We start from the raw sequence: 18,018 nt of genomic DNA, 5'->3' as shown, positions 1-18,018 counted from the left end.
TAGCATTATTTAGAAAATGGAGCTTCTCCCCACCCCCTGCCCCCAAGTTTAACATTTCTGATACCCAATGAACAATATATTGTTTTGTATATCTTTGTGTTTTGAAGATAACATGTTATTTTTAAGAATGATGCACTAATATCTTTCACTCTCCCTTTCAACGGAAACCACACTATCAGCCTCCTGTGTAAACTGGAGTTTTTATTATTCATTCGGTCAGCAAGCACATACAGAGTACCTACTGGATACCAAGCACTGAGGATACACAGATTGAGGTAGGGGAGAAATACAGCAAAACAGTTAAAAGAGAATGGACTTCAGGAGTTAGGTGGATCCAGGTTGGGGTTCAAGTTTTGCTCTGTACCAGCTGTGAGGCCTTTTCAGCTCAGTTTACTTATTTGTAAAATGGGGATGTTGTGCTAATAACACCAACATCACAAGGTTGTTGCGAAGATTAAATGAGGTGACGCACATTGCACAAAGCCCTTTATATGTGCCAAGCATTCTGCTAAATAAATGATAGACTTTAGGACAAACTGCCGTCCTTAAGGAGTCAACCTATTGTCAAAGACAATCTACAATACAAGGTGAAAGGAGTTTAACAGGGGTCATAACAGAAAGCACAAATGAAGCAGAAAAGGGAACCATTCATTCAGCTGGGGGTTAAGAGGAATAGAGGAAAGCTTTAGGAAAAAAAGGTATATTCTAGTGGGACTGGATAGAACTCCTACCTAGGAGAGGGAGAAAGAAACAGTTTAGACAAAAACATGGAGCCATGAGCACTTATCTATAGGCGGTGTTAGTGAAATTCTGAGTACGATAGTACAGTTAGCATGTGGAGGGGAAAGTGGTACATCAGGTTAGAAATAGTAGGATGAGATCCGACTGTAAAAAGCCTTGAATGCCATGCTAAAGAGTTTGGACCTTTGACTACAAGGAGAAATCACTGTGAGTTTTCAAACTAGAGAGTGACATTATCACATCTGTGTTTCAGACCACTAATCTTGATGGTTGTGTGGAGTCTAAATTTTTAAAAAGAGAGGTCATTTAGGAAGCAAAGATGATATGGTCTTGAAGCAGAGTAGTGTAAATGGGAAGGAGGAGATATTTATAACATGATTCAGATATAGAGTCAACTGCAATTGGTGACTTAAAGGATGTCTAGGGGTGAGGGAGATGGAGGCACTGAAGAGATGCTAGTTAAGTGAGTGGTAGATGGTCAAGCCATTGTTCACTCAGTAGCACGTACCCAGCATGTACTACCCAAAGTCACCAATGTACAAAGAGTTCTTGTCATCTTACGCTGTTTACATCTTATAATCTAATCATACATCTTCATCTTTGGTTTCCTGTATCCTTGTTGACCTTTGTTTCCTCTGTCTTCTCTCAACAACTTTAATTTCCCCTCCCTTTCTTTGGTTGCTAGCAGTATTGAAGATCTCATGCTATGTAGGAACAATCCTTCCTTCAAACTCTTAACATCTTGGCACTGGATCAGAGTTAGAGGAATGAATTTTGAACCGTTTTTAAAAAACAAAAAACCCAGAAGATTTCTGAGCAAAAAGAAAAACTAGGGACTTCTCTGGTGGCGCAGTGGTTGGGAATCCACCTGCCAGTACAGGGGACACGGGTTCAAGCCCGGGTCCAGGAAGATCCCACATGACATGGAGCAACTAAGCCCGTGTGCCACAACTACTGAGCCTGCGCTCTAGAGCCTGCGAGCCACACTACTGAGCCTGCAAGCCACAACTACTGAAGCCCGCGTGCCTAGAGCCCATGCTCCGCAACAAGAGAAGCCACGGCAATGAGAAGCCTGCGCACCACAACAAAGAGTAACCTCCGCCCGTCGCAACTAGAGAAAGCCCGCCCGCAGCAATGAAGACCCAACACAGACAAAAATAAAAATAAATAAAATACATTAAAAAAAAAAAGAAAAAAGAAAAACTAGGGAATTCCCTGGCAGTCCAATGGTTAGGACTCTGTGCTTTCAATGCCGAGGGCCTGGGTTCAATCCCTGGTTGGGGAACTAAGATCCTGCAAGCCGCGAGGCACAGCCAAAAAAAACAAAACAAACAAACTAGGGTAATGTTAGATATTTGACAATTCAGCAAATATCACAACCATCTGTACCAATGTATCTTGATAGAGGACACTATTTCCCAAGGCATATCATCCCAGTCAGATGATACACAACTGGTCAAAATTTTGTGATTATACCTTGCCTCCTGATTCACAGACGTAACAATTTACCAGTTTTTAAATTTATAATTCACAGTATTTAAGCAAGTAATACAAAACCAGGCAGAAAGGGAAAGTAAGAAGTCAACAAACTGAAACCAGGAGAGCAACAGTAAAACTATGGTAAAAAGAAGAATTGTGCCTGGAAAATTATTCTACATAATGACTAATAAAAATTTGGCTTTGTAAAACACTTGATTTATGGAATTTGCACAGAATATACAATTGAGGTAGAAAAATCACATTAAAATAAAATTACACGACCAAATAACCCTATTAATCTTTTCTACTTTATTTAGGGTGTTGCTCACAATTCCCCCCTGCCAAATGTTTAAAAAATCTATTCACAACTCTTATCAACCAAATGAACTGTGCCACTGAATTAAAAAAATGATATATAAATAAGGCAAATTTGCACAAGAATTAGGGACAGAAATATTTAGTGATAGCTGTGGTGATATAGTTTTGACTATTAATCATTCTAAATTCGGTATCATAAGAAACAGTTTTCGCTTAGTTGTATAATAGGATCTTTGTAAGTTGCTTGCTATAATCAGGCTGAGACAGTAAAACAAACTCTACTGATGCCAAACACTGGAATTATCTAGTACGTGAAGCAGTGCTGTCGTGCTCTGTTCTGTCCTTAGTCCCAATCTATGTGCCACTTGTTCCCTTCTTTCTCTTACCAAAATTCAATAATTTCTCAAATCCAGAAATACCTCACACTTTGAATTCAAAGACAATGTACCCAGGAAGGCACTAATTCTTTAAGGCAGAAATCCATGCCAAAATAAAAATTCTAAACTCCACAACCACAGAGTTTGGTTATGCAGAGAATTGCTTGTGATCTGATGCTTGAAAAAGGTACTGTCCACCACTTATGTCCTCACCTCTGGTTCTGGAGTTTAATGTAGTGTAGTTTAATAACCAGTGTACAGATCTGACTTAAAAATGAAGGCTTAAATGATAAAGACAGGTGCCATTCAAGGTATTAAATACAAATCCTCCAAGCTACTCCTTTTAACACTGAATCACTGTTATAAGAGTTCTCTACCGCAATCCTGTCCCCAGACCTTCCAGTTTAAGGCTGTACTTTCCAATCAACTAAAAATCAAGGTCAGGTTTATTCTTTCCACTGTTACTTAATAGTGGCAACTCTGGCCAATGCAATAAATACTGGAAAGGAGACAAAATTATTATTTATAGACAATGTTATTTTAAAACCTAGAAGTCCCAAGAGAATTACTTGGAAAATGATTACACCTATTAAAGGAAGAGAGTAAGACCAAAATAAATTAAACAAACAAGTAAATAAATTTAATACAATGGAGAAGTAATATGTTTTAGATAATAAAACAATGTAAAAGTAACATTTCTTCCCAGTAAGTCATACAATATTTAATGATGTTTTAATAAAAATCTCAGTGTGTTTTTTTGGTACTTAAAATGCTTCTGATGGTCATCTTAAATACTTTTTTATATTGGCCAAGGAAAATATAAAAATAAAAGACTAAAATACATAAAAATAATATACTTACTATAAAGCTACAGTAATTATAAAATGTAGCCACGGTAGAGGAAGAAACAGATGATCTGTCAACAAACATTACTAGCATCCACTGTATTACAGGCAGTGAGTCAGTCCCTAGAACTACAATGAACCAAAGAAGACATGGTCCTTATTCTCAAGGGGCCTTTAGATAAGAAAATGGAAGAAGAGGAAAAGCTCAGAAACAGACATATATATCCCAGAATTTATTAAAATATATGTGATATTTGAAACACTTGGTGAGAAGACAGTTTTAATAAATGGTTCTGGGATAACTTGTTAATTATTCGAAAAATAAAGTAGGTCCCTACTTCAAGCTATCAATAAGTAGGAAAATAAATAGCAGACTGAAAAAAAGATGAATTATATTTATACTTTTGGGAGAACACCTTCATTTACAAAAGACAGGAACATAAATAAAAACTACAAACAGATGGGATAGAAGATTATGCCACCAGGAAAATGTGCCCCCAAAATGCAGAAATTCTGCCTTACTAATATTTAAAAAAACGTAGATTCTAGTGTTGGTCAGGATATAGGAAACTGACTTATTCTGCCACTGGATTGTAAACTGGCACAGCTTTTGGGAGGTTAACCTGGTAATACATATCAAGGCTTAGAAATGTACAAATTCTACCCAGCAGTTCTTCCAGATTTGAGAAATGAATCATTGGGACGGTAGTTCTCAAACTTTAGTGTGCATCATATTCATCTGGAGGGCTTATTAAAACAGACTTGGAGGGGGGGTTACTTCCAGAGATTTTGATCCAGTAGGTCTGGGGTGGGGCTTGAAAACTTGCATTTTTAACAAATTCCCTAGTGATGCTGAAGCTGTTGGCCCTGGCACCACACTTGTTTTCTCCTTTGGTGACAGTAGGAGCACGTGTGGGCCAAGAGGGATGGGGCGGGGCAGAGGGTGGGCACAAAGGAGTTGATGAGTTGATTTTGGAAATGTTGGTGAATGCTCTACTACATATATGTATGTATATGTGTGTGTATTCTCATAATGTCCCTACAAATACCTCTTGTTTCTGAACATCTGCACTTGCCACGGACCTCCCTCTGCTTCTACAAAATAACGTTCACACTGTTAAAAACCTGCTTTTTCTAGGAACTCTCTCAAGATTAATTTTATTAGACAGCATTCATACTTTTCACTTCTGTAGCTATTCACTAGCTCTCTATCTCTGTCTGGTTTTGTTTCTTTCACTGATTTTGCACACTCCTATTACGTTAGCATAAGGTCTGGCATGAGTAATAAAAAACCCAAGCTAGTAGTTTAAACAAGATAAGAGTATATTTCTCTGTCAAGTAAACAAACTGTGCAGGTAAGTAGTCAAGGGCTAGAGTGAAGGCTATACCATTACTAGGGACCTAAGCTCCTTCGGTCTTATTGCTCAGTTGTGCATGACTTTCATTTCCAGGGTCATCTTATGGTCCAATATAGATGCTAGAGTGCCAGGTTCCATATCTTCTTTACAGCTACCATGTCTGCATTACAGTCAGCAAGAATGAAGAAATGACACAGGGCAGTCCTCCTTCCTTTAAAAACTTTTGCCCAGAATCTACAATGACCTCAACATAAAAATTTTAACTGAACAACAGATACACCACCACTTCCCCAAAGTTGAACCCACATCTAACTGGTCAGACTTATTTAGTCACATGGCCACAATTAATCCTAAGGAAAGCTGGAAAATCTAGTATTTATTTTGGGTGATTGTGTGCTTAGTTAAAATTCAGAGAATCACTGAAAGGTAAAATGGATACTGGAAGAAAACTGGCTATTTCTGCCATAGTCCCCTATAGCCTACTCTGTCCCCGGCAGCCAGAGATCCTTTCAAAACATAAATTAGATCACATCACAGCCTTTCATAAAATCTTCCAACAGAGTCCCATTACATCTAGAATAAATCCATACTCCTTATTCTGACTTCAGAGGTCCTATGTGATGTGGCACCTGACCACCTATGGCTACACAGGTCTTCTTCCCACTTAAACACACCAAGCTAATTCTAGCCGTAGGGACTAGTTATTCCTTCTGCCTAGACTCTCTCTGCATGGCTGGTTCCTTCCTGTTATTCAGGTCTTGTGAGGCCTCTCCGACTGCTAAAGAAGCTCTACATTTTCTTCTTCATCCTGTTTTATGATACAAATACTATTTTAATTATTACTTATATTACCTGCTATTTTCTTGCTTATTATCTGTCTCTTCCTGCTAGAAAGAGGGACTTGTCTCTCTGATCCACTGATGCATCTCTAGCGACTAGAAGACTGGCTGGCCCATAACAGCACTCAACAAAAATTAGATGAATACATCAAGTGACTAAGCAGAATCCTGATTATATTTTCTTTGCAACTATAACATATAGTACAGAGCCCCACTAACAAATTAACAAGCACACTTCTTGATTAACAGCAGGCACAGAGGTGACCCAGCTTATTTGAGCATAAATCAGGGGACAGAAAAAGAAATGATTTTTCTTTCCTTTTCAGATATGCTACTGCTCTTACTTTTCTCAAGCTGCCTCAATTTACCTTTGTTAGTAATTAAATGTACCTCTTCCTAAGCCTTCCTATTTTTAGCATCTAAGCGGTAAACATAAGGTTTGGTAAACCTATCATGAGACTCCATAATTTAAGAACCGCCTAACTGGTCTCCCTGCTCCTGTTTTCTATAATGAAAGCAAAATGGAGTTCCATTAGAGTCCATATACTACTTGAGGTAGTAGTAACTTGTTTTCCATCAGCTATGTTCCAAAGGACAGGAAAGTACCCTAATTTAATCAAACTCAATTTTACTTTGTAGTTAAGAAAGAAGATGGATCTTGGTGAACTTTGGGATCACTCCACCCTCCACATGCTAATCACATTGCCAATCACTTATAAGAAAGAGTAACTGCAGAAGTGCTTTCTCTTTCCTGCAGAATGTGACAACCTTCTTGCTTGTCAAATGCTCTTGAGATGGCAGTTTTGTATGCTCTAATTATACAGGAATCCTCAGACATCCACAACAGCTACCATCAGACTTTAACACGACCAGGTCACATTTTCAAGAGTATTTGGTATCTTCTCACCCACTAAGGCTATAATTTCCAATATATTACTCCAGGTATATTTAAACCAACATGTTTTAATGTCATTTTGACTAGGATGAATTGAACTTTCAGATTAGTACGCCCTGTAATTTTGTGAACAAAGATGCTAAATAGCGTTAGTTCTTCGGGGGCCACTCTGATAAGCGACTGAAAGGGTGAGGGTCCTCAGCAATCAGAGCAACCTTGTTCTTATCTGTTCTTTGTTTAGTTTTTAAGTACCCACTCATAAGAGTTCCTCTGAGGGAGTTCTGTTAAGGAAAGTTTGGAAACCCACTGGATTAGATCACCTTTTAGGATTCCCCTTTCTAACTCAAACACCACAATAACTGGGATCTCAAAGGGCCCCAGGGACACATAAAAAAAAACCAAAACCAACAGGGACTTCCCTGGAGGTCCAGTGGTTAAGACTCCACACTCCCAATGCAGGGGGCATGGGTTCGATCCCTGGTTGGGGAACTAAGATCCTGCATGCTGCAGGCAAATAAATAAATAAATAAATAAATAAATAAATTACTCTGCAGGGTCATAAATTTTAAAATGACAGGAGATTGTGCTGAATGGGTAGTAACCAAGAGCAGAACTTGGATTATTTTTTAGAATTTTAGATATGAACTTTATTTATAGTTTATCTTTTTTCTATCTTATTCCTAAAAGGACTGAAAATGGCTTTGATTTGAACTTGTTTTGTAATGCACATGTACGTGTATTAAAGGGCTGCATGTTTTTCCTAAAAGGTGAGTTTGGTTTCAAAACACAGATAACTTTTCAACTGTCAGTATTAAAATATCTTCTCCAACTCAGGGGAAAAAGTCAAAAAGTTAATTTTTCCCAAGGCTATGTTTAAAAACTTCCCTATTAAAGGGATAACTTTTCATTATGGTACTTATTTCTGTATGGTTTAATTTCTTGTAAGAGGCTTAAGGATGAAGGACAGGAGTTAATATTTGTCACAGTCTCAGATAAGATTTTTAAAATACAGTGCCAAGGGATAGTTATGCACTGTAACACCATAAATTTAACCACAGTTTATACAGATTTAAATGTTAACTGCGTCTAATAGGATTCTCCTGAAGCAAGTGTGCAGAATGAATATGAACAGTGAAAAACGGGTTTATAAAACTAATATAATATTTTCATGTGACTATTATACTTACTTAACTTTGATAGAAGGCAAATCAAATTTTATAAGACCTGGAGTGACCATAAACAGTTAAAAGTGAATTACTCAGATTTAACAATATATGAAAGGTTTAAAAGCCCAGCAGAGTTATCCTTTTGTTCTCACTGCTGGAAGTAAAACAAAGAATCAATGGCATCTCAAAGTTACCTTCTACTTAAAATTTCACACAGTCATTATGGCTGATTTGTTTTAGTAGAAACTGACCATAATATTCCAAAGAAGGCTTTTGGTAGGTAATATCCATAATTATGTAAATGTTAAATAACTGCTTCTGGTAAGAACCTCTTCAATGTTGAAACAATTTACACCTTACAGTATACTTAAGGGCTGCTTTTTCAGGCATTGGTGCACACAATGAATGGTAGCACTGGGAAACGCCAATATTTTTTAAAAGGTAATTTTTAAAAATTAAAAATACCAATGTTTGTATAGGTAACAAATGCATTTGGTTAAAAAAAAAAATCAAGTGATACAAATGGGTGTGCAGTGAAACAGAAGTCTTCCCTTTACTCTTGTTTCTCAGTCTCCCAGATCCCTTTCTCAGAATCAACTTTTGTTAATTTCTTTAATCTTTCCAGACCAATTCCCCATATTTATAAGCACATATACATAAACTTCAGAAGACTTAAAAATAGCTGGCTTTCTCTCTACTAAGCCTAACAACAAGAAGTTAGCTTGAGCTTTAAAAATACACCAGCATGTAAAAATAGTGTAGGTTGGGTAAAATTAAAAAAAGAAAAGCCTGATACTACATTGTTTTCACTGTAGCTCTGCCATCAACCACAGAATCCTTTCCTGAAAGGTGCAACAACTAAATGCTTCACCACGGTGGCCAGAGAGGGCAGTGTGTACCAACGACAAAAGCAAAGGCAGAAAAGCTGCAAAACCCTTCACCATTCTAGGAGTATCAGAGATTCCGTCCTATCCAGCTCAGTTTCAAGTTCTGCAGGTAAAGCTGTATAATAGATCTACGTGATTTCTCCCCAGAGGGGGCTACTCAGATGGAATGTCATTATTACTGAACACCCTAAGGCAAAGAGGACAACGAAGCAATTCAGATAAGGAGCACTATCAGAAACCCTACTATGCATAGAATTTATTCTGAAAAAGTAAAACAAAATCTTCATTTCCAAGGAATGGTGATATAAATTGAGAGTTACAGAAAGACTACAGAAATTGATTTTAGAGATACACAATTTTAATACAATGAGGAAATCATTAATAATTTATGGGGTGACTGCGAAACAATCACCAGATAGAAAGTCTTAGGTTACCTTAGTACAAACTGTACCTATAAGTATACAGTGGGTAAATTGCTGAAATCTCAATTATGAATTTAGGAATATCTGAACAGTAGATAATTTGTGCAATTAAAATTTTAAGCAAAATTATACAGAATTTTCCAGTAAAACAAATTTGAAAAGTGTTAACATGGAGTGGGAAAAAACCCAACATTTTTCACTGTACAAATATCAAGATACAATGAAGAGCGCTAATCAATGCCTTAACTCCTTACCCAATATTTAAAAACGGGAATATTTCATAACATTACAAATAACACAGCTATTCAGTTTTCAATCTAAGTCAGTAGCGGAAAAGGGAAGCCCTTTATTGGTGGTGGTGATTTCCCTCCGAGGACCGAAAACAGGATTTATTCAGTCCGATTTTCAAAAACAACTTTGTATCACCATCTTAATTATCTATGTATATAAATTTTAATCTAAAATAACACCTCCTGGAAAATGCAAAGCAGCTGTAGTATGTTTTGGAGCTTTGTGTACTTGGCAAGCTGACTGTTTTAATTCCCGGTACAACAAATCATAAAGAACCAGACACCGGCGGCAGGGTATCCTGAGGTCCCGCGAAGCGCCAAGGCGCAGCCCGGAGCAGCAGCGCCCGCAGTGGTGCCGCAGCCTCCGCGGCCGCAGCAGGTGGGACCCGGCCGGCGGGCAGGCCGTTCCACCGCCCGCCACCGCGGGGCTTTTCAAGAACACCTCCGCGACGCCTCAGCTGGGGTTTTTATTGTTTGCTCGGAATGACTTTGTTACTAACGCTGAAAAAGAGCGGCCTACGCTCCACTCACACAAACCCCACAACTTTGCAAAGCGATGTGCGGAATTCCGAGGAAGAGGCACGAGGGCACAGCTCGGAGGGCCGGCCGAGCCGCCGCGTCCCGATGCGCTCCCCGGTTCCCCTGCCACGGCACGCAGAAGGCTGGGGAGAAGCGCTCGGGGAGCGAGTCGATCCCGGCGGGAGCGGGGGCTCCGCGATCCGCTCGCGCCAGACAAAGAGGTGCGTCGGACGCCCGGCGCCGGGCAGGGACGCGAAGACACCGGCTTCGCCCGCAGGGGGCGCCGTCCGCAGCTCTGGGCGCTTACCTTTGAGGACCGAGTAGAGCTGCTCCAGGGCCATGTTCCCGAGCTGCCCAGCGCTTCGCGAGGGGCCGAGGGGGCTACGAAGAGGCGGCGGCGGAAGCGCGGCGCTCACGGCTCAGCGCGGCGGCAGCCCCGCTCCGTCCCCATCGCCCGCCACCAGGTTGCTGCCCGCGGGGTAGGACTCAGGTCCTGCGGCCCGCCATGCCCGAGCCTCCTGACGGGCTCTCGCGCTGCCCCAGCCCCCCGACGGGCGCCGCCTCCTGCTCCGCGGCGCTCCGTCCCATCGACCGCCTCGCTGCCGGGGAGCGCGGATGCGAGGGACCGGACCTGCGCGGGCCGGTCCGCCTTCGGCCGCGGCGCAAACCCCGCTGAAGTGGCGGGCGCGGCGAGCCCACGCTCATTTAAGCAAGGAGCGCGAGCGCCGCGTGCCGGCCGCACCGCCTTCGCGCATGTGCCCGCCCCCCGCCCCCGCCCGCGTGCCCCTCGCAACCCTCCCGGCCAATCGCCTGGCGAGCCCGCCAGCGGCCTCGCACCCTGGGTGGGCGGTGCTCCCCGCTGGCGACCATTGTGTTGGGGGCGGGGCGAGAAGATTCGGGGCGCCGCCCTCTCGCCTGCTTTCCGAGAGGCCGGCGCAGAGGGAGAGCCCGGCCTACGTCCCGCAGCCCCGGGCCGCGGGGTGAGCGGGTCCGAGCCCTCTAGGCCTGCCGCCTGAGGGAGGGCTGGGGCCAGCCGCCCACCCGGTTCGGCGGCCCTCGTCCGCCTGCCCACCTCCGTCCGCCCTCGCAGACGGAAGGGGGGCACCGACCCCATGGCCTCTTAAGACCTTAATTCAAGGTCAAAACTCTGCCCTGCTCAGCCCTGCTCTACTACCTGCCTCGGCAGGGGGCGCGGATCTGAGCGGGGCTCAGGACAGAGCGGGTCTGTTTAGCGCCAAGGGAGTTAACCTGACCAACGGTAGTGATTACTAACATTTACGGACCGCTTCCCAGATCGCCAGGCACAGCACCAAACACTTTACGTATCAATTCTGTAATCCTCGATTCACTTCCTGCGGGATAGGTACTGTTGGAGGATGGGAAAAAGGAGGCCAGGAGGGTTAAGTCATTTGTCCAGAGCCACACAGTGAAAGAGGGAGGCAGGGCTGTAAACCCAAGAAATCTGCCTCCAGAGACTGCCCTCTTTACCACCAAGCCATGCTGATAGGGTCGCTCGACTCCGCTGATAGCAAATCGCCAAATTTGCAAACAACTGCTTAGTATGTGGTATTCTGTTTTATTTTCTCCATAGTGATTATCATGCTCTGAAATTACCTTGCCTATCTACTTGTTTATTTGTTCATCACCTGTATCTCATTTACCCCCACTCTATTAAAATATAAGTTGCTTGAGGGCAAGGAGGCTACATTCATATATCCCCTCAACACATATTTATTGAGCATTAATTATGTGCAGAAAACAGTGATAGGTGCTGGGGAAATATCCGTGATTAAGGCCCTATCATAACAGAATATTTATGCCTGTATCTGACACATAGTAGGAACTCCATAAATATTTGTCTAACAAAGTTAAGGACAATTTGCAGCAACTGAAAATCTCTCTTTCCTTCTATCCCTCCAAAAGTAAGTATTAACAAGGTTTGCAAGTGAAAACATATTTAACATCAAATAATATTAAGGTATTTAGCCCTTTACCATGTGCTGTGGAAGGTATACGAGATGTGTATGAGGAAAATCACCTACAGTTAAATTGAGATTGCACACAAGAACCAACTAGTAAATAAAACATTTAAGAGGCTTTTCCACAAATATAATAAAGTGACTTATTGGGAGACCAGGACAGTATTACTATTATTAAATCTAAGTCACAGACAATGGTGGACAAAAAGAATTGGGAGGAAGGAGCCCTCTCAGCTTCTGGAATAATGGTTCTTTTTTTTTTAAGAAATTCATGTTCATTCATTCATTCATTTATTTATTCATTCATTCATTCATTTATTTATTTATTTATTTATTTATGGCTGTGTTGGGTCTTCGTTTCTGTGCGAGGGCTTTCTCTAGCTGCGGCAAGTGGGGACCACTCTTCATCACGGTGCGCGGGCCTCTCACCACCGCGGCCTCTCTTGTTGTGGAGCACAGGCCCCAGACGCGCAGGCTCAGTAGTTGTGGCTCACGGGCCCAGTTGCTCCGCGGCATGCGGGATCTTCCCAGACCAGGGCTCGAACCCGTGTCCCCTGCATTAGCAGGCAGATTCTCAACCACTGCGCCACCAGGGAAGGCCTGGAATAATGGTTCTTAATGCATAATTGTTGACTGAAGGAAGAATCCATGTGTGTATGATGTCATCAGAGAATGCTTCATGAAGGAGGTGACACGCAAAGAATGAAAAGGCTGTGGATGCCAAGTGGAGAGGAGAGAGAGCAGAAGAGCTTTCACATCAGGCAAGGAGCAGGGGTGAGCATCACATTTGGGGCAAGTGTTGTGACTGGTAGTGAAGATAAAGTTGAATATGGTGGGTTTTGACTATGGAGATTCTTGCTTGATTGCTAGGCGAAGGAGTTTGTGCTTGACTCAGGAGGCTAGAGGCAGTTTTTAATAGTGGAGCAATGGAGTTCTGGAAACATTAATCTGGCACTTGAGTTGGTACAATAAAAGGGGAGAGATTAGAACAACCGTATTCACAAAGTGTATACACAGCACTGTTTCATTTAGCCTAGTACCTCTTATGGTAGTACCATTTTGGTGAAACCTAAGAAGTCTTTTCTCTAGTATGTTGGCTGGGGAGTAGATTCCCAAGGAGTGGATTGGGACTGTTCATTCTGTGGCTCCCTTTTAAGACACCTATCTTTTGGATGTACTAGAGTAATTGTCTGTAGTTGATTTTCCAAGGAATGTGGTAAAGCACAGATAATAGCTGAGACTACTGTGTGGCCATATGCTGACTAAATCAAAAGAAAAGCAGTTTGCATCTCTCTCAGCTGGGGAGTTCTGTATTTGAAATATTATTTCCCTGGAAGACCACCCAGTAGTATCCAGTCTGTTCCCAGATTACCTGCCAGTGCCCAGGTGATTGAGGACTGCTTTCTTTGTTCCCTGCCTGATCTTCCAGGCATAGGTATAGCCTCTCCAACTCCTCACAGATCATTCCTGTAGTTTACATTTCGTTTTCTCTGACCAAGTCTTCTGTAGCACTTGAATGGTGTTGTGGAGCATTGACTTACTTAAAAAATGCTGAATTTTATCTCAGTGTTTATGTACCAAACAGATTTTTGTTGTCTCTCTTTTTTGCTGGAGTTTGGGAGCTCTAACATTTTATTAAATGATAGCCTAGAAAGGCAGGTTATGTTTAGAGATTGTTACGGACTGAATGTTTCCCTCAAAATTCATGTGTTGAAATTTTAACCCCTAGTGTGCCTGTATTGGAGATGAGGCCTCTAAAGTTAAATGAAGTCATAAGGGTGGGACCCTGACCTGATAGGATTAGTTTCTTATAAGAAGAGACAGCAGAAAGCACAAGCATGGAGGAAACGCCGCGTGAGGACCTGATGAGAAGGCACCTGCCTGCAAGCTAAGAAGAGTGCTCTCACCAGAAACCAAATTGGCTGGAGCCTTAATCAGGGACTTCCAGCCTCCAGAACTGTGAGAAAATAAATGTTGCTTCAGTCACCCAGTCCATGACATTTGGTTATGGCAGCCTGAGCAGACTAATACAGAGACATAACGTAACTAAGGAAAATATAGGAATTGACACATGACCAAACTGATATTAGGAAATCTATTTGTAGTAAAAAAAATAGGGGTCTCATACTGCTTTTCTTACAGTGTGCAGATATGGCTACAATGATGGCGAAGTTTAGTGAAAAGCAAAATCATACAGGATCTCAGTGTATGAAGATTTCAGTGTCATACAACTGTGGGGATTTTTTTAGGGAAGGAAAAGAGGAAACTTTAAAATTTTTTATTAGTTCATTGAATTAGTTGGCCTGGGCTCTCATAACTAGATACTACAGACTGGATGGCTTAAACAATAGAAATTTATTTTCTCACAGTTCTGGAGGCTGGAAGTCCAAAATCAGGGTGCCAATAGGATTGGTTTCTGGTGAGACCTCTCTTCCTGGCTTGCAGACGGCAAGCTTCTTGCTGTGTCTTCACATGGCCCTTCCTCTGTGCACCAAAAACTCCTCATGTCTCTTCCTCTTCTTATAAGGACACCAGTCAGATTGTATTAAAGTCCTACTCTTATAACCTCATTTAACCTTAATTACATCCTTAAAGGCCCTATCTCCAAATACAGTCACATTGTGGGTTAGAGCTTCAACGTATGGATTTTGGCGGGGGTGGGGGGCACAGTTCAATCCATACACTCATGAACCAAAATTATCCCTGTGCTAATGATATTGAAGAAGACTTGTCTCCAGGGAGTCAAAACTGGTTCTTTCAGTAACAATGTCACCTAAACTTGTTTCCAAATTTCTGCCTTGTATAATTCCAAAGCAAGAAAATTTTTAAGAAATATTACCTACTATCAGTACTTAAGTATTTCAACTTTATCAGGAAAATTTCTAGTCATCCAATTACTTTCATTTCCTTGTGAAAAACTGAGAAAGGTCCTAATTATATATTTTAGAGTAACGTTGCTAACATATATGGTATCTTTCTCTTAAAAGCCAAAATCCCATTTTGAAAGATCTGTTTATGTTTAAACCTGTTTACTAAAACCGAAACAAATGCAAGTTTATTGGAACAGTAATAGGTGTGTAGTGATATCTTTTCATGGTTTTAATATTCATTTCCCTAATGCCAAATGATGTTGAGTACTTTTCATGAGCTTAGTTGCCATTCATGTATCTTCTTTAGTGAAGTGTCCAAGTTCTTGCTCGCTTTTAAATTGGGTTATTGTTTAGTTCTGAGAGTTCTTTATACATTCTGGATATAAGTCCGTTGTTGAATATGTGATTTGCAAATATTTCCATCACATATGTAGCTTGTCTGTTCATTCTCTTGAAAGTGTTTTTGGCAAAGAACATGTCTTTAAATTTAGATTTTTTTCTTTTATCTAAAATCTTTTTTAGATTTTTTTGTATTATTTCTAAGAACTCTTTGCCTTACCCCAGTTCATGAGTATATTCTCTTATGTTTCCTTCTAAAAATTTGATAGTTTTATGTTTTACATTTAAGGTTATGATCCATTTTGAATTAATTATTGTATGAGGTGTGAGGTTTAGGTCAAGGTTCTTTTTTTTCTTTGCATAGGGATGACCAAATAGTTTAACACTATTTATTTCAAAGACCACCTTCCACTGAATCACTTTTACACTTTGGTCAAAGATCAAATAGCTATATTTGTGTGGGATTATTTTTGGACTTTCTATTTTGTTCCATTGATCTATGTGTCTGTCTTTTTCCAGTACCACATTACCCTGATTATTATAGCTTTATAATAAGTCTTAAAATCAGGTAGTTTGACCTCCAACTTTGCCACCTTTTCCAAAATTATTTTAAGCTATTCTAGTTCCTTTACTCTTTCATATGAATTTTCTAATAATCTTGTCTATGTCCACAAAAAATACTGCTGGGATTTTGATAGGGATGTTATTAAATCTATAGGTCATTCTGGGGAGTGTTGACATCTTTACTAGGTTGGATCTTCCAATCCATGAACACAGTGTCTTTAAGTCTTCCTTTATTTCTTTCATCGCTATTTTATAGTTTTTGGCATACAGATCCTATGCATGCTTTGTTGTATTTATACATAAGAATTTCATTTTTGGGGTCTATTTTAAGTAGTATTTAAAAAAATTTCAATTTCCAATTGCTCATTGCATTTATATAGGAATATGATTGATTTTTTTGTGTTCACCTTGTATCCTGCTGAACTTGCTGAATTCACTTAGTTCTAGGAAGTTTTGTGTGTGTGTACAGATTTTTTAGACTATTATGTCATGTACTAATAGGGACAGTTTTATTTCTTCCTTTCCAATCTGTATGCCTTTTATTTCCTTTTCTTGGCTTATTATTTTAATTAAGATTTCCAGCACAACATTGTAAATCAACTGTATTTCAATAAAAAAATTTAAAAAGGGATTTCCCTGGTGGCGCAGTGGTTAAGAATCTGCCTGCCAATGCAGGGGACATGGGTTTGATCCCTGGTCCAGGAAGATCCCACATGCTGCAGAGCAACTAAGCCTGTGCACCACAACTACTGAACCTGCGCTCTAGAGCCCGTGAGCCACAACTACTGAGCCCACACGCCACAACTACTGAAGCCCATGTGCTCTAGGGCCCGCGTGCCACAACTACTGAGCCCACATGCTGCAACTACTGAAACCCATGCGCCTAGAGCCTGTGCTCTGCCACAAGAGAAACCACTGCAATGAGAAGCCTGCACACTGCAATGAAGAGTAGCCCCTGCTCGCCGCAACTAGAGAAAGCTTGTGTGCAGCAATGAAGACCAATGCAGCCAAAATAAATTTTAAAAATTTTTAAAAATTACAAAAAGATACTATATTAAAACAGATGTAGGGGCTTCCCTGGTGGTGCAGTGGTTAAGAATCTGCCTGTCCTGAATGCAGGGGACACGGGTTTGAGCCCTGGGCCGGGAAGATGCCACATGCCACAGAGCAACGAAGCCCATGCGCCACAACTACTGAGCCTGCACTCCAGAGCCCGTGAGCCACAACTACTGAAGCTCCTGTGCCTAGAGCCCACGCTCCACAAGAAGAGAAGCCACTGCAATGAGAAGCCCGTGCACCACAACGAAGAGTAGCCCCTGCTTGCCGCAACTATAGAGAAAGCCTGCGTGCAGCAACGAAGACCCAATGCAGCCAAAATTAATCAATCAATTAATTAATTAAAAAACAGATCTGAAAAATATTTTCCAGTACTATGTTGAAAATTATCAGTGGGGGAAAGCATTCAGTCTCTCATCATTAAGTATGTATCAATATTAGCTGTATTTTTTTTTTATTAATGCCCTTTATTAGGTTAAGGAAGTTCTATTCATAGTTTGCTTAGTTCTTTTTTGTTGTTGTTGTTGTTTTAAAATTAGGAGCAGATGTTAGATTTCGTCAGATTATCTTTCTGTGTCTATTGAAAGGATAAGATGGTTTTTCTGACTTAATAGTATGATAAATTATATTGTTTTTTTTCCCCCTCAAATAGTGAACTAGTTTTGCATTCTAGGATGAAACACACTTGGTAATGATATATTATCTTTTTATATATTTCTGCATACAATTTGCTAATGTTTTGTTGAGGATTTTTGGATCTGTGTTATGAGGGATATTGGCCTGTAGTTTTATTTTCTTGCAATGTCTTTGACTGTTTTTGGCATTAGGGAAATATTGACCTTATAAAAGGAGTTGTGAGATATTCCTTCCTCTTCCTTTTCTTCAAGATACTGTGTAGAATAGGTATTATTTCTTAGATATTTGTAAAATTTGCCAGTGAAACCATGTGTTCCACTGAGTTTTCTTTTGTGGAAGGTTTGTTTTTTAATATAAAAATTTAACTTTTAAAAATAGATATGGTGTTTATTGATTTCTGCTTGGGTGTGTTTTGGTAGTTTATATCTTTTAAGGAAT

General features: G+C 40.7%; 1 protein-coding gene across 3 annotated transcripts in view; it reads right to left on the bottom strand.

Annotated features, from left to right (window-relative positions):
- The window catches only part of NETO2 (neuropilin and tolloid like 2), a 73,244-nt gene extending 62,398 nt beyond the window's left edge, over positions 1-10,846 (bottom strand). For all 3 annotated transcript variants that reach the window (XM_082366816.1, XM_082366817.1, XM_082366818.1), the window contains exon 1: positions 10,444-10,846. In XM_082366816.1, the coding sequence (XP_082222942.1) occupies positions 10,444-10,477 (34 nt within the window). In that variant the 5' untranslated portion in view covers positions 10,478-10,846. The remainder of the gene's footprint in view (positions 1-10,443) is intronic.
- Positions 10,847-18,018: the final 7,172 nt, after the last annotated feature.

The sequence above is a fragment of the Balaenoptera borealis genome (assembly GCF_965194805.1).
Source record: "Balaenoptera borealis genome assembly, chromosome: 19".
In the NCBI taxonomy this organism is placed as follows: domain Eukaryota; kingdom Metazoa; phylum Chordata; class Mammalia; order Artiodactyla; family Balaenopteridae; genus Balaenoptera; species Balaenoptera borealis.
The sequence above is the reverse complement of the archived record's forward strand: the minus strand, read 5'-3'. Positions and strand labels throughout refer to the sequence as shown.